At 40.6% G+C, this 23,994-nt stretch overlaps 1 protein-coding gene across 2 annotated transcripts in view; it reads left to right on the top strand.

Annotated features, from left to right (window-relative positions):
- Positions 1 to 23,994, top strand: part of LOC118746311 (mediator of RNA polymerase II transcription subunit 24-like) — a 34,760-nt gene that overhangs the window by 5,466 nt on the left and 5,300 nt on the right. For both annotated transcript variants that reach the window (XM_036480160.1, XM_036480159.1), the window contains 8 exons: positions 12,439 to 12,596; positions 12,665 to 13,308; positions 13,550 to 13,742; positions 15,833 to 16,005; positions 16,070 to 16,266; positions 16,324 to 16,493; positions 16,563 to 17,115; positions 18,402 to 18,514. In XM_036480160.1, coding sequence (XP_036336053.1) covers positions 12,439 to 12,596; positions 12,665 to 13,308; positions 13,550 to 13,742; positions 15,833 to 16,005; positions 16,070 to 16,266; positions 16,324 to 16,493; positions 16,563 to 17,115; positions 18,402 to 18,514 — 2,201 coding nt within the window. The remainder of the gene's footprint in view (positions 1 to 12,438; positions 12,597 to 12,664; positions 13,309 to 13,549; positions 13,743 to 15,832; positions 16,006 to 16,069; positions 16,267 to 16,323; positions 16,494 to 16,562; positions 17,116 to 18,401; positions 18,515 to 23,994) is intronic.

Below are 23,994 nucleotides of genomic sequence, written 5' to 3'. Positions count from 1 at the left end.
ACGAAGTTGCACAGCAATTCAACACTGTTGAATTGTGCCGGGTACAACGTGCACCGTCGAGATCGCGAGCGGATAATGGTGGTGGCCTAGCGTTCATCACGCACCACACCGTACAGTATCGTCTTATCGAAGCAGACATCGACCGCAGGGATACCACCCTAGAATGTCAGGGCATTGCTATCCGGTCAGGCGATGTTGAGCTCGAAATATTTAACGTTTATATACCCCCTGTCACCTGCTGCCCGGCAGCGTATCACCCTGACATAGGTGCGCTCCTCAGAGGTGAAAACTGTATGGTAGTAGGCGACTTTAATGCGCACCACGATCTTTGGCACTCAAGCCTGTCAAACGATCGTAGGGGAACTGACTTGGCTGAGCAGATTCGACATTCTGCACAATGAACGACGACGCACCCACCAGGATTATGGGCAGCTGCAGCAACTCGCCAGACATAACAATAGTCAGGGCTGGTCTGATAAACAGCATATCATGGCGACCTATGCTGACCTTGGCATCAGACCATCTGCCCATAGTCATCTCGATCGATAAACCAACCGACTTTGCTTCCGCGGAGCACCGAACATATATCAACTTTTCTAAAGTTGATTGGAAAGGCTTCGCGGAATTTACTGAAAACACCTTCGCTGCTCTCCCCACACCAACCGACGTCCCCCTTGGTGAACGTAAGTTCCGCAGGGCTGTCACCGCTGCTGCAGCTCGCTTCGTACCAGCAGGATGTATCACGGATCCACGTCCAAATTTCCCTGCTGAAGCGGCTGTTCTAGCCGATGAGCGTGATAGCCTGCCGATCATGCCGATCCCGGAGATCCCCGTATCAGAGATCTCAACGCGGAGATTCGGCAACCAGTAAACGTGCTTAAGCGGAAGAAGTGGGAAGAGCATCTGAAGACCTGTAACTTCACCTCTGGTGTGAGTAAGCTTTGGTCAACTGTGAGGTCACTGTCCAATCCGACGAAGCACGACGACAGAGTCGAAATTTCTTTCGGCGACCATGCGTCGTCGGACCCGGAGCGATGCGCGAGCTATTTTAGCCGGCAGTTCATACTGCATCCTCCGGTGGACAAAGCCAAGCGTCGAGTGCCCAGAAGGCTGCACAAGCTGCCAACAACTTGTGCCCCCCTTGCTTTCACTTGCGGTGAAGTTCAGGTGGCCATCGGGAAGGCGAAAGCCCCAAAGCCATGGGTCCCGACGGAATATGCATGCTGATGCTGAAAAATTTGGGTCCTGCGGGGGTAGCGTACCTAACGGAGGTCCTCAACCTGTCAATGGCCACTCTCATCATCCCAGACATCTGGGAGGTGGGGAGAGTGGTCCCACTGCTCAAACCGGGGAAACCCGCCAACAAAGGAGATTCGTATCGTCCGATTACACTCCTTTCCCCGGTAGCGAAGACACTCGAGGCCTTGCTACTCCCGTACTTCACAAACCACCTGACCCCAGCGAAGCATCAGCATGGTTTCCGTAAAGTGCACAGTACAACAACAGCACTTAACGCCATAAACACTCAGATAACTCGTGGCCTTAACCGTAACCGTCCCTGTGAGAGAACGATTCTAGTAGCGTTGGACTTGTCAAAGGCGTTTGACACCGTCTGCCATTCCACGCTACTAGAAGATATACAGGCCTCCTCTCTCCCACAGAGGCTCAAACGGTGGTCGGCAAATTATCTGAGTGGTCGACATTCGTCGGTAGTATTTAGAGACAAAACGATTAAGCAGCGAAAAATAAAACAGGGGGTTCCTCAGGGTGGTGTCCTTTCCCCGCTACTGTTTAACTTTTATATTTCAAAGCTCCCTCAACCACCAGAGGGAGTCTCGATTGTCTCCTATGCCGACGATTGCTCGATCATGGCGACTGGGAATGGAATTGATGACCTGTGTTCGAACTTCCTCGCTTCTTCACTGCAAAGTGTCTAGCCCTCTCCCCTACGAAATCCTCCGCGACCCTGTTCATGACCTGGACGAAGGAGGTCAGGCTACCGCTGGGGATTCACATCGATGACACACCAATTCCGACGGTGAATAACCCCAAAATACTCGGAGTAACATTCGACAGCCTGCTCTCCTTCTCTGCGCACTCAACCGCTATTGTCAATAAAGTACAGAGCCGCAACAAGGTCCTCAAGTCGCTAGCCGGCAGTACTTGGGGCAAAGACAAAGAAACGTTGCTGGCAACATACAAGGCAATAGGCCGGCCGGTTTTGAACTACGCGGCGCCAGTGTGGTCGCCAGGGACTAGTAGGACGCAGTGGACGAAGCTACAGACGGTACAAAATACGGCACTTAGGACAGCGACGGGATGCCTCTTGATGTCGCCTGAACACCACTTGCACGGCGAGGCGCAAATGCTCCCAGTTAAGGAGCATAATATAATGCTCTGCAAGCAGTTCCTGATCGGGAGCCACAGAAGTGGCCACCCAAGCAGACAGCTGCTTGCAGAGGAGCCCTCGCCTAGGGACGTCAGGAGGCATCTATATGAACTGACGGACGAAGTCCAGAGGTTCATTAAGCAACCTCTGGACCCGACAGCGTACAGACAGGCCCTGAACGGCATTCACAGGGACTCAGTCTCGAGTTATGTAGACTCTAGACCTGTGAATGCCGTTCTAGGCATACCACCGCCGGACATAGACGAGACAGAGCTTCATCCGCCTCGGGAGACACGCACTACACTCGCACAACTTCGCTCCGGCTACTGCAGCAGGTTGAACTCCTACTTGAGTAGGTTGAATGAGGATGTGCCGAATGAGTGTCCGGCATGCGGAGAGACCCCACATGACTCGAAACATCTCTTCGCATGCCCGGAAAACCCGACAACCCTAACGGCCTTGTCCCTGTGGACAAATCCCACAGAAGCTGCACGCTTCCTAGGGTTGCCGTTAGTGGAACTTGACGACAACGACTGAGATACCAACCGATCTGGGCGGGGTTGTTGTAGCCGCTACAACAACAACAACAACAACAACTAGAAGATATAGAAGCTTCCTCTCTCCCACAGAGGCTCAAACGGTGGTCGGCAAATTATCTGAGTGGTCGACACTCGTCGGTAATGTTTAGAGACAAATCGAGCAAACTTAGAAAAATAAAACAGGGGATTCCACAGGGTGGAGGTGCCAGTCGGCAGTACTTGGGGCAAAGATGAAGAAACCTTGCTGGCAACATACGAGGCAATATGCCGGCCGGTTTTAAACTACGCAGCACCAGTGTGGTAGACTTAATTCTAGTACCACGGGGAGCAGTTGCCCTTGGAGCTTGCTCCAATATGCTCGTGCGGCTTGGCCCTACGGGGAGTATCGTGGTGCCTGTGGTTTAAACCCGAATGCGGGGAGAGTCGTGTAGGCTCGATGTGGAGTTGCATTGCAACCGGGTGCCGGACCCATAGCACGGCAGAGGTTTAGATAGGCCTCGAACCCTACCAAGGTGGTTAGTGTGTCCATTCCGCATTGCCAATTGGTACCGAGATTAGATTGCGGAAGGTACCCACGTTAAACCTAAACTACATCTGTCCAGTTTTACACGGCGATGTCATTGGCGGTGGCAATTGTCACCCAGTGCATTATTTTGCAACCAGTTTTTACCGGTTCCGCTTTGGACAGATTCGATTTTTGGATATTTTTTTTTCGTTTTTTGTTTTCTTTTACAGATTCCACTTCTGTTACATATTTTATAAAAAAAAAATGTTGTAAGCTGCACGCAACAATTTGAATTCATTAAATTTGAAAACTCACAACTGCCTCCATCGCGATTTGAACGCGCGACCAACGATGGTTGAGTCGGAGGTCTTCTGCCTGAGGAACTTTCGTATTGTACGAGTAGTGAGCATTTGCACAGTTGAACGGCAAGTTTCAACAGTCCCGCTCTGCATTCCTTTTGCACTAGTTCAGAGATAGTTCTGAGATATGTAGTTCGGAACTAGCGCTTTGTTAGACTGTCTTTAAATTTTACTGCAGGGTGCTTTGTATACATATACTCTTAATTACGTATGGAAAAGCATCCAAAACAGGGACGTGAACCGGATGAAACATTTGTTTGGTTCGGTTCAGCGGTTCGAACCGTTTTTGCACTTTTGGATTGGTTCGCCAAAGCGGTTTTTTGGTCTTTGAACCGGGGTTTCGGTTCGGTTCAAAAGTTCGAAAAACAAAAAAAATTACGCGCAAGTTTAAGTGTCAAGTGTTAAGTGCAACAACGCGCAAGGTTAAGGGTCAAGTGTCTGTCAAATGAGATGGGTTGCCTTTACATTTGATATTGTCACATGGTAACAAACATGATGGGTATTACCATGTTTACCAAAAAGAAAAAAGTGGGTACATTTATCTATTGAAAATTGGTTGAAACGAACCTTTCAATCTTTATAGAAAGTGGTTCGGTTTTCGGTTCGGATCAAACATTTGTGGAAAATTTCGGTTCGGTTAATGGTTCAGTTAATAAATAGAAAATAGCGGTTTTCCGGTTCAAAACCGGTTCGGTTAAAAACCGGTTCACGTCCCTGATCCAAAATGTGCAAAACGCCATCCGTGCAGTGAAAAATGCTTCATTTTAATACGGGCGTATTTGAATAGAATATTATCCATTACACGTAGTGTATGTATAATGGAAATATTAAATTTTCACTTGATTTTAATACGAACATTTTTAAACGGTAATCAAATAAAAAATTTTTACAACGGGTTTTTTTCTCAGTGTACCCTTTATGTAATTTACAGATGGAGAATAAGCGAGAATGTCCTAACGTATCCGCTGTAACCGTAATGGCGCTTTGTGTATAGGATTTTTGAAAATAGTTTCCAGCGGTTTTTGGTCGGTTTCAATTGTCAGCTGTTTATCATAGACATATACATGAAATTTAGTGCATCCAAATCTTACAGCAAGCGCTTCTTTTACAATTTGTGGCTGATTGATTTGCGATTTATTGAAAGCACGCGTAGCGTATGCAACTGGTTGGCCTTCTTGCATTAGGCAAGCTCCCATTGACTTGGAACTGACAACTTTATGCCTTTGTTCACGTCATAGTATGCCAGCGCCGGCGTACTGGATAATGTTGTTTTAATTTTTTCGAGGGCAAGTTGGTCTTCAGGATTCCAATACCATGCCGTGACTTTACGTAACAAGCTTCGCAAAGGTTCTGTAAGTTGCGAGAGATTATTTATAAATTTTCCCAGGTAATTGACCATGCCTAGTAGATGTTGCAACTCTTTGACATTGTTTGGTGGGTTGAGTAAACTTATCGCTTCAACTTTTTCGTCTTCAGCTTTCTACCCCATTGAAGTAAAGATATGGCCAAGAAATTTAACTGATGGTTTGTTGTACTCACACTTATCTTTGTTTAAAGTAAAGCCAGCTTTAGCTAAACGCTTAGTGACAAGTTGTTTTGACAAGTAGTTTTTTCAAGCGTTTGTTTTGAAGTTCTGTATATAAAAATGTCATCCATGGTTATCTCACAGTTACTGATACCGCCAAGGGTTCGGTTCATAATTTCAGAAACGATTTCTGGTGCAGAGGAAATACCAAATGGTATCTATATCGGCCCTTATTCTTGTTGTTGTTGTTGTTGTTGTAGCGGCTACAACAACCTCGCCCAGGACGGTTGGTATCTCAGTCGTTGTCGTCAAGTTCCACTAACGGCAACCCAAGGAAGCGTGCAGCTTCTGTGGGGTTTGTCCACAGGGACAAGGCCGTTAGGGTTGTCGGGTTTTCCGGGCATGCGAAGAGATGTTTCGAGTCATGTGGGGTCTCTCCGCATGCCGGACACTCATTCGGCACATCCTAATTCAACCTACTCAGGTAGGAGTTCAACCTGCTGCAGTAGCCGGAGCGAAGTTGTGTGTGTCTCCCGAGGCAGTTGAAGCTCCGTCTCGTCTATGTCCGGGGGTGGCGCTGTAACCGCCTAAGAGATTTTGGCCGAATTCAACAAAGCACGCGAGTCGTTTCTTTTCTGTGCCAACTGGCGTCAATTGGAAATGCCAAGTGAAGCCAAGTCCTTCTCCACCTGGTCTTTCCATTTCAGTGGGGGCCTTCATCTTCCTCTGCTACCGCCAGCGGGTTCCGAGTTGAATACTTTCAGAGCTGGAGCGTCGGTGTCCATTCGAACGACATGACCAAGCCAGCGGAGCCGCTGTATTTTAATTCGCTGTACCATGTCCATGTGGTTGTAAGGCTCATACAGCTCATCGCTCCACCGTAAGTCTTACCCAAAATATTTCTCTCGAATACTCCAAGAGCCGCCTCATCGAATGTTGTCATTGTCCATGCTTCTGCGCCATATACCAGCACGGGCATGATGAGTGACTTACAGAGTGTGGTTTTCGTACGTCGAGAGAGGACTTTACTCCTGAATTGCCTACTCAGTCCAAAGTAGCACTTGTTGGCAAGAGTGATTCTGCGTTGGATTACCATACTGACATTATTATCGGTGTTAATGCTGGTTCCCAAGTAAACGAAATTCTCTACTTTCTCGAAATTATAACTGTCAACAGTGACGTGGGTGCCAAGACGGGAATGTGCTGACTGTTTGTTTGATGACAGGAGATACTTCGTCTTGTCCTCGTTTACCACCAGACCCATTCGCTTTGCTTCCTTATCCAACTTGGAAAAGGCAAAACGGACTTCGCGATTTTTATTACCGATGATATCGATGTAATCGGCATAAGCCAGCAATTGCACGCTCTTGTAGTAAATTGTTCCTGGGCGGTTCAGTTCAGCATCTCTTATTATCTTCTCCAACATCAGATTAAAGAAGTCACATGAAAGAGAGTCGCCCTGTCTAACTCCCTGGGCAACTCTTTTTAGTGCTGTCTAAAGCGGCTTTAAAGTCGACAAATAGGTGGTGAGTGTCGATCCTTTTCTCGCGGTCTTTTCCAAGGTTTGGCGTATTGTGAATACCTGGACTATGGTGGATTTGCCAGGTCTAAAGCCACACTGATAAGGCCCAATCAGTTCATTGACGGTGGGTTTCAGTCTTTCACATAATACGCTCGATAAGACCTTGTAGCATATACTTAGAAGGCTGATCCCGCGGTAGTTGGCGCGAATGGCGGGTCACCTTTCTTGTGGATTGGGCAGAGCGTTCGTCGGGCATGCGTTCATCTGACCATATTCTGCACAAGAGTTGATACATGCACCTTATCAACTCCTCGCCGCCGTACTTGAATAGCTCAGCTGGCAAGCTGTCAGCTCCAGCAGCTTTGTTGTTTTTCAGCCGCGTTATAACTATTCGTACCTCGTCATGTTCAGGCGGAGGAATATCGCATCCGTCATCATGGACTGGGGGCTCGGGTTCTTCTTCTCCACAACTTTCCGTGCTGCTACCATTCAGTAGCGTGGAAAGGTGTTCCCTCCATAATTTAAGTACGTTCTGAACATCGGTAACTAGGTCGCCATTGTTGTTCTTGCAGGAGTACCCCCTGGTCTGGAAACCTTCCGTAAGTCGCCTAACTCTCTGGTAAAATTTTCGGGCATTCATCCTGTCGGTCAGCATTTCAAGCTTTCCCACTCACGTATATCGGCCTCTCTCTTATTATTGCGGCAAAAACGTTTCGCTTCCCTCTTCAGATCCCTATAGCGGTTCCACAAAGCGCGCGTTGCGCTCGATCGCAGCGTGTCCCTGTAGGTGGCGTCTTTTTTCTCTGCAGCTTTTTGACATTCCTCATCGTACCAGTTGTTCTTTTGGGCTCGCTAAAATCCGACAACTTGTTTGGCGGCGATACTTAATGAGCGGGAAATGTGGTTCCACTCCTAGCATATGTCGGCCTGTTGAAGAGTGCTCTCCGAGAGCAGGTGTGTGAGTCGAGTAGCGAATGCATTGCCTGTCTGTTGTGATTGCAGCTTTTCGACGTTAAGCTTTCCTTGCACATTTTTTGCTGCACAGAGGCAGCAACAAGATAGTGGTCCGGGTCGATGTTTGGGCCTCGGAGTGTACGTACGTCTAAAACGCTAGAAGCATGCCTTTCGTCTATCACAACATGGTCGATTTCGTTTCTCGTTTTTCGATCCGGAGACATCCACGTAGCTTGATGAATATTTCAATGCTTGAACCTAGTACTGCATACTACCATGTTTCGGGCCCCGGTGAAATCGATCAGCCTCAGTCCGTGGTCGGACGCTTCGTCGTGGAGGCTGAATTTTCCGACGGTGGTTCCAAAGATCCCTTCCTTGCCCACCCTGGAATTGAAGTCGCCAAGCACGATTTTGATATCGTGGCGGGGGCAGCGCTCGTACGTGCGCTCCAAGCGCCATAGAAGCGATCCTTGGATACCTCATCCTTCTCTTCCGTCGGGGCATGGGCGCAGATGAGCGAGATGTTGAAGAATCTCGCTTTGATGCGGATTATGGCTAGACGCTTGTCCACCGGGGTGAACGACAGTACTCGGCGACGGAGTCTCTCTCCCACCACAAATCTAACACCGAATTTGCGCTCCTTTACATGGCAGCTGTAGTATACGTCGCAAGGCCCAAGGCATTGATTGCCTTTCCCCGTCCAACGCATTTCTTAGATAGCGGTGATGACAGCTTTTGTTCTTACTAGGACATCAACCAGCCAGGCAGAGGCACCTTCCCCATTGAGGGTTCGGACATTCCAGGTGCATGCCGTCAAATCGTAGTCCATTAAACATTTGCTGTGGTCATCATAATAAAGGGGGATCTCATCCGAGGCATTGTTTCGCTTCTTCACTGGAAGGGGTTTTACGTGGCGGGTCTCAAACCCAGCGCACAACCCATTGCTGGGATGGGGGTGGTTTCACAACCAAATACACGTTTATATAGCGAGCCGCTTGCTCCAAGCAGACACCCGCTTGCAGCCGCACCTACTGGTGAACAGACGCTGCAGACTTCAGTGAGCCCTTAAACCGAATAAGTCGGAGTGTTCCCAGCGAAGCTCTCTCTTTTTGCGGTGACCCTAGGCTCCATTCGGATTGGAAACCGCATCTCGCACACGGGTTGGTGATGAAAATGTTAGATAATTTTATGTCCTTTCAGACACTTTTATTTGCCAGAAGCCCTTTTGTAAACAGCTTACTGCCTGAAACTTTTGCTGCAATCTCTTCGACGGTCTTCATTGGCAAATGACGGCGCTTTATATTCTTGTTTAACTCCGTAGGGTCCACACATATTCTGATTTTGTTTCCTTCATTTACTAACGGGTGATTTTTTTGAGGTTAGGATTTTCATGCATTAGTATTTGACAGATCACGTGGGATTTCAGACATGGTGTCAAAGAGAAAGATGCTCAGTATGCTTTGAAATTTCATCATGAATAGACTTACTAACGAGCAACGCTTGCAAATCATTGAATTTTATTACCAAAATCAGTGTTCGGTTCGAAATGTGTTTCGCGCTTTACGTCCGATTTATGGTCTACATAATCGACCAAGTGAGCAAACAATTAATGCGATTGTGACCAAGTTTCGCACTCAGTTTACTTTATTGGACATTAAACCAACCACACGAATGCGTACAGTGCGTACAGAAGAGAATATTGCGTCTGTTTCTGAGAGTGTTGCTGAAGACCGTGAAATGTCGATTCGTCGCCGTTCGCAGCAATTGGGTTTGTGTTATTCGACCACATGGAAGATTTTACGCAAAGATCTTGGTGTAAAACCGTATAAAATACAGCTCGTGCAAGAACTGAAGCCGAACGATCTGCCACAACGTCGAATTTTCAGTGAATGGGCCCTAGAAAAGTTGGCAGAAAATCCGCTTTTTTATCGACAAATTTTGTTCTGCGATGAGGCTCATTTCTGGTTGAATGGCTTCGTAAATAAGCAAAATTGCCGCATTTGGAGTGAAGAGCAACCAGAAGCCGTTCAAGAACTGCCCATGCATCCCGAAAAATGCACTGTTTGGTGTGGTTTGTACGCTGGTGGAATCATTGGACCGTATTTTTTCAAAGATGCTGTTAGACGCAACGTTGCGGTGAATGGCGATCGCTATCGTTCGATGCTAACAAACTTTTTGTTGCCAAAAATGGAAGAACTGAACTTGGTTGACATGTGGTTTCAACAAGATGGCGCTACATGCCACACAGCTCGCGATTCTATGGCCATTTTGAGGGAAAACTTCGGAGAACAATTCATCTCAAGAAATGGACCGGTAAGTTGGCCACCAAGATCATGCGATTTGACGCCTTTAGACTATTTTTTGTGGGGCTACGTCAAGTCTAAAGTCTACAGAAATAAGCCAGCAACTATTCCAGCTTTGGAAGACAACATTTCCGAAGAAATTCGGGCTATTCCGGCCGAAATGCTCGAAAAAGTTGCCCAAAATTGGACTTTCCGAATGGACCACCTAAGACGCAGCCGCGGTCAACATTTAAATGAAATTATCTTCAAAAAGTAAATGTCATGGACCAATCTAACGTTTCAAATAAAGAACCGATGAGATTTTGCAAATTTTATGCGTTTTTTTTTAAAAAAAAAGTTATCAAGCTCTTAAAAAATCACCCGTTATAATCATTGGCTTTACTGCAGGGGTAGGTTTGCTAATCGGCTCGATCACTTTTAGTTTTACCATTTTTTTAGCTCTTTTTTCGTTAAACCTAAAAAGCCCAGTTGGTTTTGTGTTGTTTAGTGGACAATTGATTCATATTTTTAGAAAAAAATGTGTACGAATGTAACGAAGCCAGTCAAATAATCGGCCATATATTCGCCATTTTTGGGAAGTTTAGTCATCTGTTACGATCAACTATTCCCTTATCAAGCTTATTAATGATGCAATAATGAAAGGTGTTGTACGTTGTGACAGCTCGAAATCGAACTACCATAGGTCAATATTGTATTTTGGAAGTACAAGAAAAACGGGAAGAAAAAAGCCTTTTAGTTGAAAAAGTACTAAATTGTATGCCTTCTCAACAGCATTCCGATTATCTGAATAGTTATATATATGGCTTGGTAGTCTCATAAAGTTGTAGATAATTAAAATAATAAAATTAGGCGTGTTTTTATTCACAGGAATATGATAATATGCTTAAAATTTTTGAGCTGATGAATACCCAGATAGAACAGTATGGCATATATAATTCCTTATATAAGCCGCATCACTAAGAAAATTATCCCTTATGAATTTGAAATGTTTCCCTTATATTGTACAGGCCAAATAGAGGAATTCATTTATGTGTGATATTTTGTCCCCCTCTTTCAAATGGGCTTCTTGTGCGCATATATCAGGTTTGATAGCTGTTGACCATACCAATAATGCCTCATACTCAGTTTTACTAGATCAATTCGTGTTCTCGAGAAAAAAATTTCACGATTCAAAAATCTAAGTATAGTGGCCAAATTCTTTTCTCAAAATTTTGAAAATTCTTCGTTTTTTGGCCTATATTTGCTTTGCATGGAATTGCCACAAAATATAGGCCAAAAACGATAAATGTTCAAAATTTGGAGAAAAAAGATTTTTCAGATTTTTGGATCGTGAAAATTTTTTTTCTCGGAGAACACGAATTGATCTAGTAAATCTGAGTATGAGGCATTATTGGTATGGCCCACAGCTATCAAACCTGATATATTCGCACTAAGGTTTTTTTGTGTTCCACAGTGTTATATAAGGGATACTTTGAGGAATCATATAAACAATTAATTATACATTACCCAAGTTCACGTACATCCAAGTTCGAGTCATACAGCAAGCTTTTTAATGTTTTAATAACAATATATTTCAAAATTTATAATTAATACGTTGTGTTCATTTTAGTAAATCCACTTCGATTTTTAATTGTACAAAATTTATTATATACATACAGTATCGGTCATATCAATAGCAACCCCATTTCAAAGTAATATTATTTCCCTCTGATGTTAATTTATTTCTAAGAATTTGCAATTAAAATAAAGTTCAATTTCTAACAAAACCCATATAAACCCAATTTTAAAACTTCGTAGAAAACTACAAAAAATACAACAAATTTTCACCCAAAACTCACACTTTTTTCTTAGAAGTGTTAGAATTTGTTTGAGCACTCAGTTTTATAGCCCCCTCAATTTGGTCTTATTATATGCAAGTTTGAAGTGGCTAAAAATTACCGTTGATTTTTTAGAATCGACATAAAAACAAATCGTGTTTAATCGTCTTCCATATGCATCATGGACATATTATTGAACATGCGATATATTGTGTGCATACATTTTTGTGATAATTTTTCAAGTTCGTTTCTCGTTTGTTTTAGACTTTATTAAATGATACTGTCTTTTTATTCTAAAAACAAAATTGTATGTTTTGATTCGTTGCTTTAGAAATGTCCAGATTTTTGCCCACATATATATTGTAAATGTCCGATTTACAATACCCACCGCCTACAGATATAAAAAAAAAACTGGTAGAAACCGGTTTGGAAAAATCGAGTCAATCTCCCTAGATCATAACAAACCCATTATATACCGAGTTTAATAACAGCTATTTCCTATCTTCTTTTACCTCATTCTTGTAGTTGATTTTGAACTATTTAAAACATTGCCTCTGCGCAAACTTGGTCTCGCATGCGGCCGTTTTACGGCGGATATCGAAATATGACCATTTCGATCGTGTCTATTGTATCACAGCATTGCTGGAATTCCTCGAGGGTATTTTGGAGGGTGTAACTTGTAGGTAAGTAATTTCTGTTCTAAGTGTTTCTCATGTTTCTATTTACTTAGCTAATAATCGCATATCTCCAGAAACAAGCCAGAAGAAGCCATACTACCTAATGCAGTGGCTTCATTGATATATTGGATTATGCAAATAGTCGCCATGGTTATGAAAAATTTCGAAATCGGTGGTGAAATTAGCGCTGAGCAATCTTATATGTTTGAACGTACTTGCGTTATTATCGAAAAATTTACCTCCAACCAATTTCTTATGGGCATATATTATATCGGTTGCTATGATGATATTGAATCATATGGAAAAATACGTGACAAATTTAACGGTGTGAAGAATATTTTAAGTACTAGTCATTTATCTTCTCGTAACCATTACATAACACAATGCCTACAACAGCTAGCATATTTGGACGCCACTAAGTTAACAATGCCGCGTTTGCATTCAAAAGGCTTGGACTCGATTAGCTACTGTGTGCAGCCTCTTTTGGCCGTGGAGGTGTTACTAAATCCCTGTAACGACACCTCTTACTTTGTGGCTGAACTGCAAATGATTCAACGTCTCAAGAACTATTCGCTAACGCGTTTGATTTACGAAATAGTAAGAGCTGGATTCATTTCACTTAGCAATGTAGTAGAAGTAAGTCGAGACACTTTATGGGGCGCATTTACATTTTTCAAAGTACCACACATCATAAAGCAGTTGCATGTATTGCAGCGATGTAAGTTTGAATCAAAATGATGTCAGTTCGTAAATAAAATCCGCAATTTTACTGAACAGAACTAAACTCTGTTATTCAACTGTTACGCAACTGTTTACTCTTGCTGAACAGTTCCATAAATTATAGTTTTGAAATAAAACGGAATTGTTTTTGCAGTAATCCCGCAGTATTTCATTTACGAACTGACCCAAACTTCGCTAGTTGAAAAGTCTAACCTGACTTGCTATTTGTTATATTTAAGCGAATGAAGAGCAAACGCCAACAGATCATATCCCCGAAGTTGTTGAGGCCTTCGAATTGCTTTTAGAAGACAACTTGCTGCTCGATTTAATGGATACAAAATGTTCATGCAATATTATTGAGTATCTGTTGAATGATTGGACTAAGCAGCATTTGGTCACTGATGTGCATGTGAAACATTTTGCAACTCAACGGTGAGTAAGAGAAATAATTTACCAGTGGTACGACAACGTTAGGCCCGACAAACGGCGCAATTGATCCGATTAAAATTGTAATACTGCGGATTAAGCAAACTGCAACAGGTAATTTTTTTGTGGTACTGGGTTCGAGGCCCGGTAATGATTAAATAAAAATAAAATATAATAAAAAAGCATAAAAAATTAAATTTAGTAAAAAATAAAATAAAATAAATAGAAACGTTTTAAAATAATTTTTTAACGTTGCCCGGATGTGCGATCGAACCCGCGCGTTACCACTCAGCTACGGCGATCGCCAAATTTGAGTTTTTCGTTTATATTGACAGTGTTGTCGAGGCTTGTCTTTGAAAATGCTTCTATTTCTCTACAATTTTGAAAATTAGTGAAGGAGTTAATCGTGATATGCCGCAGTTAATTCTCGAGATAATACTCGTTACTCTGGACTAACGCTATCTTCCTAAGCTTTTGTTTATTTATTTATTTCTCCTATAGCTTATAAATTAATTTGAAAGCTATTTAAAACATAGGGGACCTGGTTTCAAAGACCAGAACAGGAAACATCTGTTTTCAATTAATATTATTTTGGTATGTAGTATTTTGTAACTTCTATGTGTTATACTTCATAGTAAACTTGTGGATTTTTAACACGTTGCTAATTATACCGATTGCTATCTATTTTACTACAGTCTAATGCGATGTCTATTAGTCCGGCTACTTTCGATGTTGGACATTGTTGCAGCATATGTTGCACCGTTAATGTGGTGCGGCAGTTAGTACACTCCTTCGGGTTGTTTCCGGTGTTGTTTTTGTTGTAGCAGCATACAAATTCCCCAAAGAATTTTTGGGGAGTGTTGCTGGAGTGACAGTCCTTGGCCAGATATAAGTTTGGGCCGTTCCGGTTCCGACTGTCGTGGGAACGTTGTTTCCGGTGTAATCGTGTGCGGTATTGAAGATAGTGGCATTTGTCCTCATTCTAGAAATTGTAATGCATTCTTCCCGACTAAAGTTTTTTCAATATTTGGGATGTTTCGGGAGTTCGTTGTGCATTCGCAGAAATGATTTTGAGTCCTACCAATTTTTCTGGTGGTCTTCTTCTTGCATGTTGTAGCAAAAGTTGGTTATAATGGAACTTAGGCAGGAAACTTCTGTTGTTAATGGAAGCGACAAAGCCTCAGCCGCTTTGCTGTCAGTCATCTCGTTTCCTTTTATTCCAACATTTCCTGTCAGCCACAATAGTTTTATTATAGGGCCTTGATCTTTAAGTATATCGTCGTTTAAAGTACAAAACAGTAAATGTCAGTTACGCGTTGTACTTTAAACGACTATATGCTGAATTAAATTGCTGTTTCTGGTAGATGCAAGATGTTTACCAACGTTTAAGCTATTGGAACATATTAAAGCTTTGAGATTTGTTGATACTGCGTGTTGTTGTTGTTAACGCGGCTACAACAACCCCGCCCAGATCATTGTCGTCAAGTTCCACTAACGGCAGCCCTAAGAAGCGTGCAGCCTCAATGGGGTCAGTCCACAGGGACAAAGGCGTTAAGGTTATTGGGTTTTCCGGGCATACGAAGAGATGCTTCGAGTCATGAGGTGTCTCTTCGCATGCCGGACACTCATTCGGCACATCCGCATTTAGTCTACTCAGGTAGGAGTTTAATCTGCTGTTTCGGCGATCTAACCCCGTTTAGGTCGGCGAGGTATCTCAGAAGTTGATGCTGCGTGTTTGATAGATTGCTGTATTGCACACAATTCTGCATTAAAAATACCTGCATGCTTGAATTAAGGTTTTGAACGAATTCGTAGCCGTTTGTTCAATTACAGCGTATGTAGTTGTTTGAGAACTAAGCATTTATATTTCTTAAATATTGGCTGAAGGCCTCTAGGTACCACATATAATGATTTATAATATTGAACGTAATCCCTATTAATATTATAAAAAGCTTATGTAGATGTTTGGGCTAGTTATCAAACCTTTACATTGTGTTTTTTCTACATATATATTTTTTTTTTTTGAAGAAGCAAGGAATATCTTCCTAAGTTTATAAAAGTTAATACTTCCCTCTTTTCATAAAAAAACATTTCAGTGAGAGTACTTCGCTCATGCTGCAGAAACGAGAATCAGGGAACCAGGCTCTTTCAATCATCAATTTCATAATACGTGCTGAAGTTCCATTGTCAGGTGTTCTCAAAACATTAAGCACCGATTACAACAAAGTTCAGGAGGCGTTGTTAGGTGTACTCTGCCAAGTTTTAGTTGGTACATAAATTAAAATCGGACATATCCCATTATATTTTTAATATATCTTTATTTATAAAAACAGGTAACAGTTTCGACTTGATTTTGTCAGTGGCCACAGTAGAAGGTCGCCTAAAAACTTTCGTTACCCGTTTGATACAATGTAATGAAAATTCAAAGCAAGTTCCAGGCGAAATTGGTAAACCGTCGATCATACGATCAACACTGTTCGATGTATCTTTCTTAATGCTGACCTTTATTGTCCAAACCTATGGATCAGATGTAAGCGTATATGAGTTATTAATTAAAATTAGGCATTAAAAATGCTATAATTTACAGGTGGTATTGTCCGAGCATGGTGACTCTTTCTTCGAGAAATGGGTGCGCGAGTGCATGGCGGAACGTAATAAGCCTAAGAATCCTCGCAACATGATTGCCCTCTGCGATGAACAAATTGTGGATGAGCTATTGTTAAGCCTACGGAGTCCAGAAGCGCAACATAAGAATAGGTAATTTGTAATATATGTATATTTAATTTTTGTGTTAAATAAAAAAATGATTTTGTAACTTTTGTTCAGTAATCTGACTTGGCAAGATATTTGTTTAAATCTGCCCGGCGTTCTTAACCATGTGTTGATCGCATGGGAAAAAGACATACTCACATCGACTGATGTGAAAAGTATTTTGGAGAATATAAAACGCAGAATGTTTGCTTTCTCCGTTTGTGCTACTTCGTTCTTATGCGCTTATATGTATTCAGTGCGTGAAAATGAACTTCTGAAGCCATTGAATATGATTCAACAGTTTTTGACTCCACTCAGCAGTGAAGAGATGGCTTCTCAGGAAAATGTTAAAGAGCGGCTGGGCTTGTCTTTTCAAATTATACGCAAAATGCAGCAAGATGTACATCCATCGGGTAACACAAAATCACGTAGCATAACACTCACACAGAATCTCGTATCGCAGACTCCGCTTTCTGATCAATTTCGAGAAGTGTGGAAAACGGTGACAGATCATGGCTGGTTACCGGTGATGTCTGCCCAAGTGTTGGAATCATTATTGCAGTCTGGTGGTCCATCCTGGTTGACGAGGCAGTTGGTACAAGAAATACTCAATTGCAAGTATTCAAAGGTAAGTTGAATTTTGGTGTGCGACAACTGATGAGTGAAAAATACATTTGTATGTTTAAACCAACCACGAATTAATTTAGAATGCCTCATAGCAATTTTTGTGCAATATCAACAACCTGACAGAGGGCTGTTGTTTCGGCATTTAGACCTGTTTAGATCGGCGAACCCTCTCAATCGTTGTGTACACTTGGAGTAACACCTTGGAACAATGTTAGGTTAGTGTGCACTTTATGTAGCACAAAAAAATAGAGAATGTTCGCTGAGTTCAAGTCGGCTAAAGGCGGTTCAAGTCCTAAATTGCTTATCCAGTTGGATAACCTTGTTGTCGCATATGGTGACAAATTTAATAGCCTTTACAAATACAAAAATAAATTTAAGACTGGCCAACTACATCCAAAAAAAATTGCAATTAAGTGAGTGCACTCTTTTTCTGATCTCAAAAACCCGAAATTTTGGCAATATCTCAAAAAGTTTTATACTTTCTTGCATTCTGATTTCGTATTCGGATTCAGCGAAAAATTCTTCATAAAAATTCATAATGTCGCGGTTGGCCAACTACATCCAAAGAATATTGCGAAGTTTTGATAAATCTCAAAAACTGGTACACCTTTGTCTGCTCTGATTTCGGATTCAACGGAAAATTCTTCATAAAAACTCATACAAAAGTTTTGCAGTTGGCCAACTGCATCCAAAGAAAATTGTAATAAAGTGAATGCACTTTTTAAACTTAGAAAATAAGCTATCGAAATAAGCCATTTGCGAAAAAAGGTACATTGTTTAAAAAACGCAATAAAAATCTTTTGCAAAAAAGAATTTGTAGCAACAAATTATAGTTTCGCCAAAAATCACGGAAAAAGTTTTATTAGGTCAGCAATTTTGGATTGTCTATCATATGTGTGATATGAGATAAGAATTTTAAGAAAACTCGTGACTGAGAAAAAAGGCTGAAATTTGCATGTTTAAACTCGTATAACTCGACAAAAAACCGCGGTAGGAAAAAAATTTATTTACACATTGGTTAATTAGTAAGCATAGCAACAACGTGGTGGAGTAGGAACAAAATGCTGTCATAAAATGTTTTTCCTGGTACACTTGACAAATTTTGCCCCGCATGTATTTGAAAAAAGTAGAGCTCTAGCAGCTGCGAAGTACTCTTAAAAATTGGCGCATTTGCGTTCTGAATATTCTAGTAGAACAAGCTTCCACTTACCGGCAATTCATGCATATGAATATTCTCTGCGAATATTGTTGTTTATAGATTTCCTATTTTTATTTTTTTTTCGAAAGGACATGATGAAAACATTGGATATTGTTTTTGCCGTACTGCATTTGGACATAGACCGCAACACAGAAGCTCTGCTAAAGGATGTAATACCATTATATGCACATAATTTGATTGGGTAAGTGTATTAGGTCAACTTATATTGAGGTTTAAAAAAATAGTTTTACATGGCCAATCATCATTTCCTCTGAGTAAAAAATATATGGGCAATTCGCACAAACTTGGAATTTTTTTTCTTAAATCGTGAGCACATGTCGGAAAATTTTAGTATACGTTCCTTCAGCTGCTAGAATACAAAACCCAGCGAAGTGGAATGTTTTAAAGCAACACAACATACGTTTGTAACGTTTTTTACACGTTTATTTTTGGAAGTGGAAAGTGGGCGTAAACAACAGTTAAAAAAAATTAATATTTTCGGCAAAAAATATTTTTTTTCTTCATACATTTATTTTTACCGGCAAAACTGTTGATTATATAGAAAAACGTTATATGAACAGATTAAAGAAATTGTAATTTTTAATTTTTTTAAATAATAATAGATTGACGCTGACACATATGTTAGTGTTTGACCGAGCTTCTCCCCCGACTTGTGGCGTGCGCCTTGATATTGTCACACAAACCGGAGGGACCTACAGTTTTACGCCGACTCCGAACGGCAATTGTATTTTTATGAGAAGCTATTTTTCATGGCAGAAATACACTCAGAGGTTTGCTATTGCCTGCCGAGGGACGACCGCTGATAAGAAAAAACCTTTTTTTCTATATTTTTTGCGATGCTGCTTTGACCAGGGTTTGAACCCAGGCGTTGCGGAGTGGAAGCGCGCACTGCTTACCATTACACCACAGCGTAAATCATTTACGTCTTGAAATAAAGGTTCCGCGAGATGAAAAAAATAAAAGTCCCATATAATTATTATGAAAAGACGTAAATAATTTCGATCTCAAAATCAATTATCAAGAGAACAATAAAAATTTGATTGAAATAAGACAAATTTGAGATAAGCGATAAGCTAAAGGGCTGCGAGAATTGATATTTGGCTTTATCTGTTGCGTTCACGGATTCATTATCTAATAATGTGCAACAACACTTTTTGCTGAACCCAGAATTTTTAGCAAGAATTGGTTTTATTCGACTAGTGTGCTATGTGTCACTTGACGGTCGATGCGCTCTTCCAATTAAAATGAAATACTAATATTTTGCAGGCTTGTTGTTGACTCCATGATACAATATATTTTCACTATGACCAAGGGATTTGAGAAAAATCCTAATGAACATATTACATACATATATACCAATCGAAAGATAAAGTCTATGGAATGTTCTATATGTGGCATATACCGTGCGTCTGACTCGTGAGTCGGGTTGGATGTGTTTGTGAAAACAAATATGTGTTAGTTACACCGGCATGGCTCCCGGCATGCCTCTGAATGATTCAACTGTTTGTAGTCGAAGGGGAGTCAACACGTACACAAATGACTCGCAAGTCAGACGCACTGTGTATGTCGCCTATAAAACAGATAAGTGAAAATTACTAGTATTACCTACCTGTTTATAGCTGCCAACCCGATAGGTAGGCCAGGAAAAAATAGACAACCCAACGTTTTCACATTCTATAGGTTTAATCATGCTGAAATAAATATAAGGTGATGTCACTTACATAACCTCACTTTTTCTGCATGCCAATTGCGGCCATACATTTTGGGGTAGTAGAAAAAGGGCGAAAAGATTAGGATTATTTTTACTTCTTTTTGGGTACTATTTCCAATACATACATATATCAGTGGACCCCACACCAGTTAAATGAAGCTTGCATCAATAAAATATTTTTTCTGTAAATCAGTATAATAACAGTTTAATTTTTTCGCTCGAAAGAAATTATTATTACTTAGTTTTTCTTTTTTTGATCAAATATATTGATTTTAGTAATTATCATTCAGTTATATTTTTCTACCTTAAAATTATTATTTGTAAAACTTAAAGGCCACACGGTCGTACCACACACATATGATGATGGTTAAAACTTGAAAAATAAGAACTATTTTCCGTCTTTCATTTATTCATATTAAAACAATTAAATTATACCGTTCTCTTTATTTAATTATTCTTAAATTCTACTAAAAATGACATATTAGCCGGTATGGAGTTTTATTTGTATTTTTTCCTGAAGTGATATCTTAACTTTAAAGGGAATTTTATTGTGACCTGTATTTTCGTTAGCATTTTAAAATTACATTTCTGAATTCTATCAGTTATATTATAAAATAATTATGCGTTTAAATTGTTAAACCAAAGTGCATTATCGTAGCCATCCGAGGCGCTGGTCCAATAATCTGTTGGATATGTAAATATATACAATTTTACCAAAAATTTACTTACAAAATCACAATTATTGGAAATTATCGCTCAAATTTTCCAATGAATTTGAAACGAAAAGTCAAAGCAAAAGCGAAACAAAGAAACAGTTACTGCGTTTATACGTAAGCTATTTGCAAAGAAAAATAATTTGCAAACACCTAACTCACTGTTTATTCGATGGTGACAGGTCCAATCAGTTGGTTCGTAAAGGGTTTCAGTCTTTCTCACAGTATCGTCGACAGGTCTTGTTTGCATTGGACAAAGTTTACTGATATTCCAATATTCGGGCAAGTATTCATCATACCAGGCGTCCGCTGTAGTGTAGTGGTTAGAGGTGCGCACTACCATTGCGGGTTCAAGCCCAGTTTACGACCAACATAAAAAAGAAAAAGTTTTCCTAATTGCGGTCGCTCTTCAGCAGGCAATGGAAAACCTCAGCGGACTTTTTAAAAAATGTCAGCCGTTTGCTATGTTGCACCAAGGCCAACACTGTGCCAAGTTTAGGAGAAATTGGTGGGTCCATTACCGAGATATACACAAGTAATCATAAGTGGGCGGGGCTACGCCCATTGTAAACATCAAATTTGAGTAAATGAGCTTCAGTAGTTACTGATTTATCGCAGTTTATGTATTTTTGCAAACTACCGTTACATGGGAGGTAGGTGTGGTAACTGTCGGATTTTGCCTATTTTCAATACCATCCGTCCTTACTGAAAAAAATACACGTATTAAGTTTCATTACGGTATCTAAAGTTTTACTCGAATTATCGTATGCAAAGACGGACAGAACTGTGACAAGAATTTGTCACTGATACAGAATAGAACCGTAAATCCCATTAAACTGAGCACATGTTTCTTGCCACATACCAACAGGGTTGCTTAAGTAGCTAAAAGAAAATTTTACCCGAGTTGAGCGTTCATCTATGATTACGGTGACCATATTAGCCAACGTAAAATATAGGACATTATATTAAAATGATTTGGGAATACGTACATACAACTTCAGTGATACAAGAACCTTAAGCATATCGTAATATAAATCAAATATTTACCAGTTATTTATGTTATTTAATTGTACAAGTTCCCCGATTCCGAAAAATTAAACCAAATCCTTATGAAGGACTTCGCCTTCCTTTGCGGCCAAAATACGTCTATTATAATTTATACTACTAGACGAAGTGGAACTGTAAACTCAACGTGCAACACGATCATGGGAACAACTTTCCCCGAGCTTTTGAGAACAATGAATTTTACTCAAAGTATATTAATTTTTTAGGAAAATGTCTGAATATTATGCCGATTTCGTTTCTACCGAAAAATGCAGCCCACTTTTTGCCCTCTACGCAAAAACGCTAAGAAGAGGGCGATGAGAAGGCAACATTTTTTGTAGAACCGAAATCGCCATTAGGTAATTTTTGTATTCAATTATATAAATTCCCCCTATCAGTATTAGCAATGATCCGTAATTTATAGATTATAAAAAGATTACCGATTAAATAACGATTAAAAATTTACCTCTGCAAATTACAGAGCTCATTTAAAGAACAGTTTAAGAAGAAAAGGCGCCCTTTATTTTGAAAAAGAACAGGAGGTTAAAATAAAAAATATGGTCACCGTAGCTATGGCATCTAAGTAATACTTCTATATTGACAGTAAGCTAACTTGTAAATGTGTAAGCATTCTGAAATCAACCCCGTAGCGAATGTCATGCATTAGTCACTTAAGAGTCTTGTACGGAAAAGTTACGTCTTAAATGACTTTTTCATATAAATGGTAATTTCGTCGTTGATGTCATCTGCATGACTTTGCCATGCAGTGATCATTGATGACATTCAAGCGACAATGTCCTGCAATGAAGTTTTTATAAGTGACCGCTGCAAGACATTGTCTGTTATAAGTCTTTGATAGGAGTACACCTGCATGACATTGTCACCAGTGTCATTGTCAGCTATATGTTGTTTAGGATTCACAGCAAGTGCGACGATGTCACTAAATCCTCATTAATGACGATGTCACCGGTGACCATTTTCGCTGCTGGGAAGCGATACAGCGGTTTTATGGATGTATTGTGTACGTGAGTGCCGTTATTGTGGCCCTTATTATGAGCTGCATTCGATTTTCGATCTTCGCTGGCTATCGAAGATCGAAGATCGAAAATGAAATTCGTATTATGAGCTATGCAAGCGTGTCGAAATTTTCGTTGAGTATCGAATTTTCTGTCGAACAGAATTTTGCTTTCGATGGTGTAGCGAAGTGTTAGAAAATTGTGAAAAATGTATGATTTTGTATATGTTTTCTTACATTTTGGCGGCTAGACACTAATTTTAAACAATTTTTATTAATTTCATGCAGTTCCTACATCGTGAATACTAAACACAAGCTCGAAAGGCTGGTTTTACTTGTGAAAGAAAATCCCAATGCTCTGTTGGCACGATCTCTGAGAACAAAATCGTAGCGCTGTTGATAGTTTTAAAATATTTTAAATAGATTTGGCTCACAAACGCCTCTTTAGATGGTCGGAACTTTTTAATGAATCGGTAGACAAATTTCTTAAATATAATGTATATAAAAATATATTCGAAATACTAATAAACTTAAATGTTTAAGAGAGCATTTGCTACTCCTGGCCAGTTTACTAAGCTCTCATCCTCTGACGAATCGTTGAACCAGAACTCGTTGTACTAATTTTACCACGTTTTTTTAAAATTGCTTTCTTTTTTACTTCATTTTAATTAGAACAAATTTGCATAAATATGTATAAGCACACTATTTAGTTTGCTCGATTTGTAAACAAAGCTTCTCAGCGGTGAAAAATATACTATTGTGAACAACCTAAACGAGCGAAATTCACAATAGCGCTATTCTTCATCGAATGAGCGCCATAATACCAAACGAAAATTCGTTCGCTCAGCACTTTCGACCACAGTCGAAAATCGAATGCAACTCATAATAGGGGCCTGTGTATGTATTGTGTACATGTTTATTTATAAACGAATGTATTGCTTTCCGACTGGGAAAATAGGTAAGCACCTTACGAGGTAAGCCATGTTTTCTTTCAGTTTTTAGCACCAAAATTGTCATCATGGCCAATGTCATCTACTAGTAAAGCGCCAAATGAACACCTCCGACGAATGATGTGCAGCCGAAGTTATTTCCAAGCGCCGAACTACTCCGAGCGACTGCTCTGCATTACACGTAACTTACTTTGTAAAGCGGCTCAGAGGTATGTCTGATACCAAATG

Source organism: Rhagoletis pomonella, unplaced genomic scaffold (assembly GCF_013731165.1).
Source record: "Rhagoletis pomonella isolate Grant_MI unplaced genomic scaffold, Rhpom_1.0 Rhpom_scaffold_00010, whole genome shotgun sequence".
Lineage (NCBI taxonomy): Eukaryota > Metazoa > Arthropoda > Insecta > Diptera > Tephritidae > Rhagoletis > Rhagoletis pomonella.
Note: the sequence above shows the minus strand (reverse complement) of the source record. Positions and strands in the feature narration are given on the sequence as shown.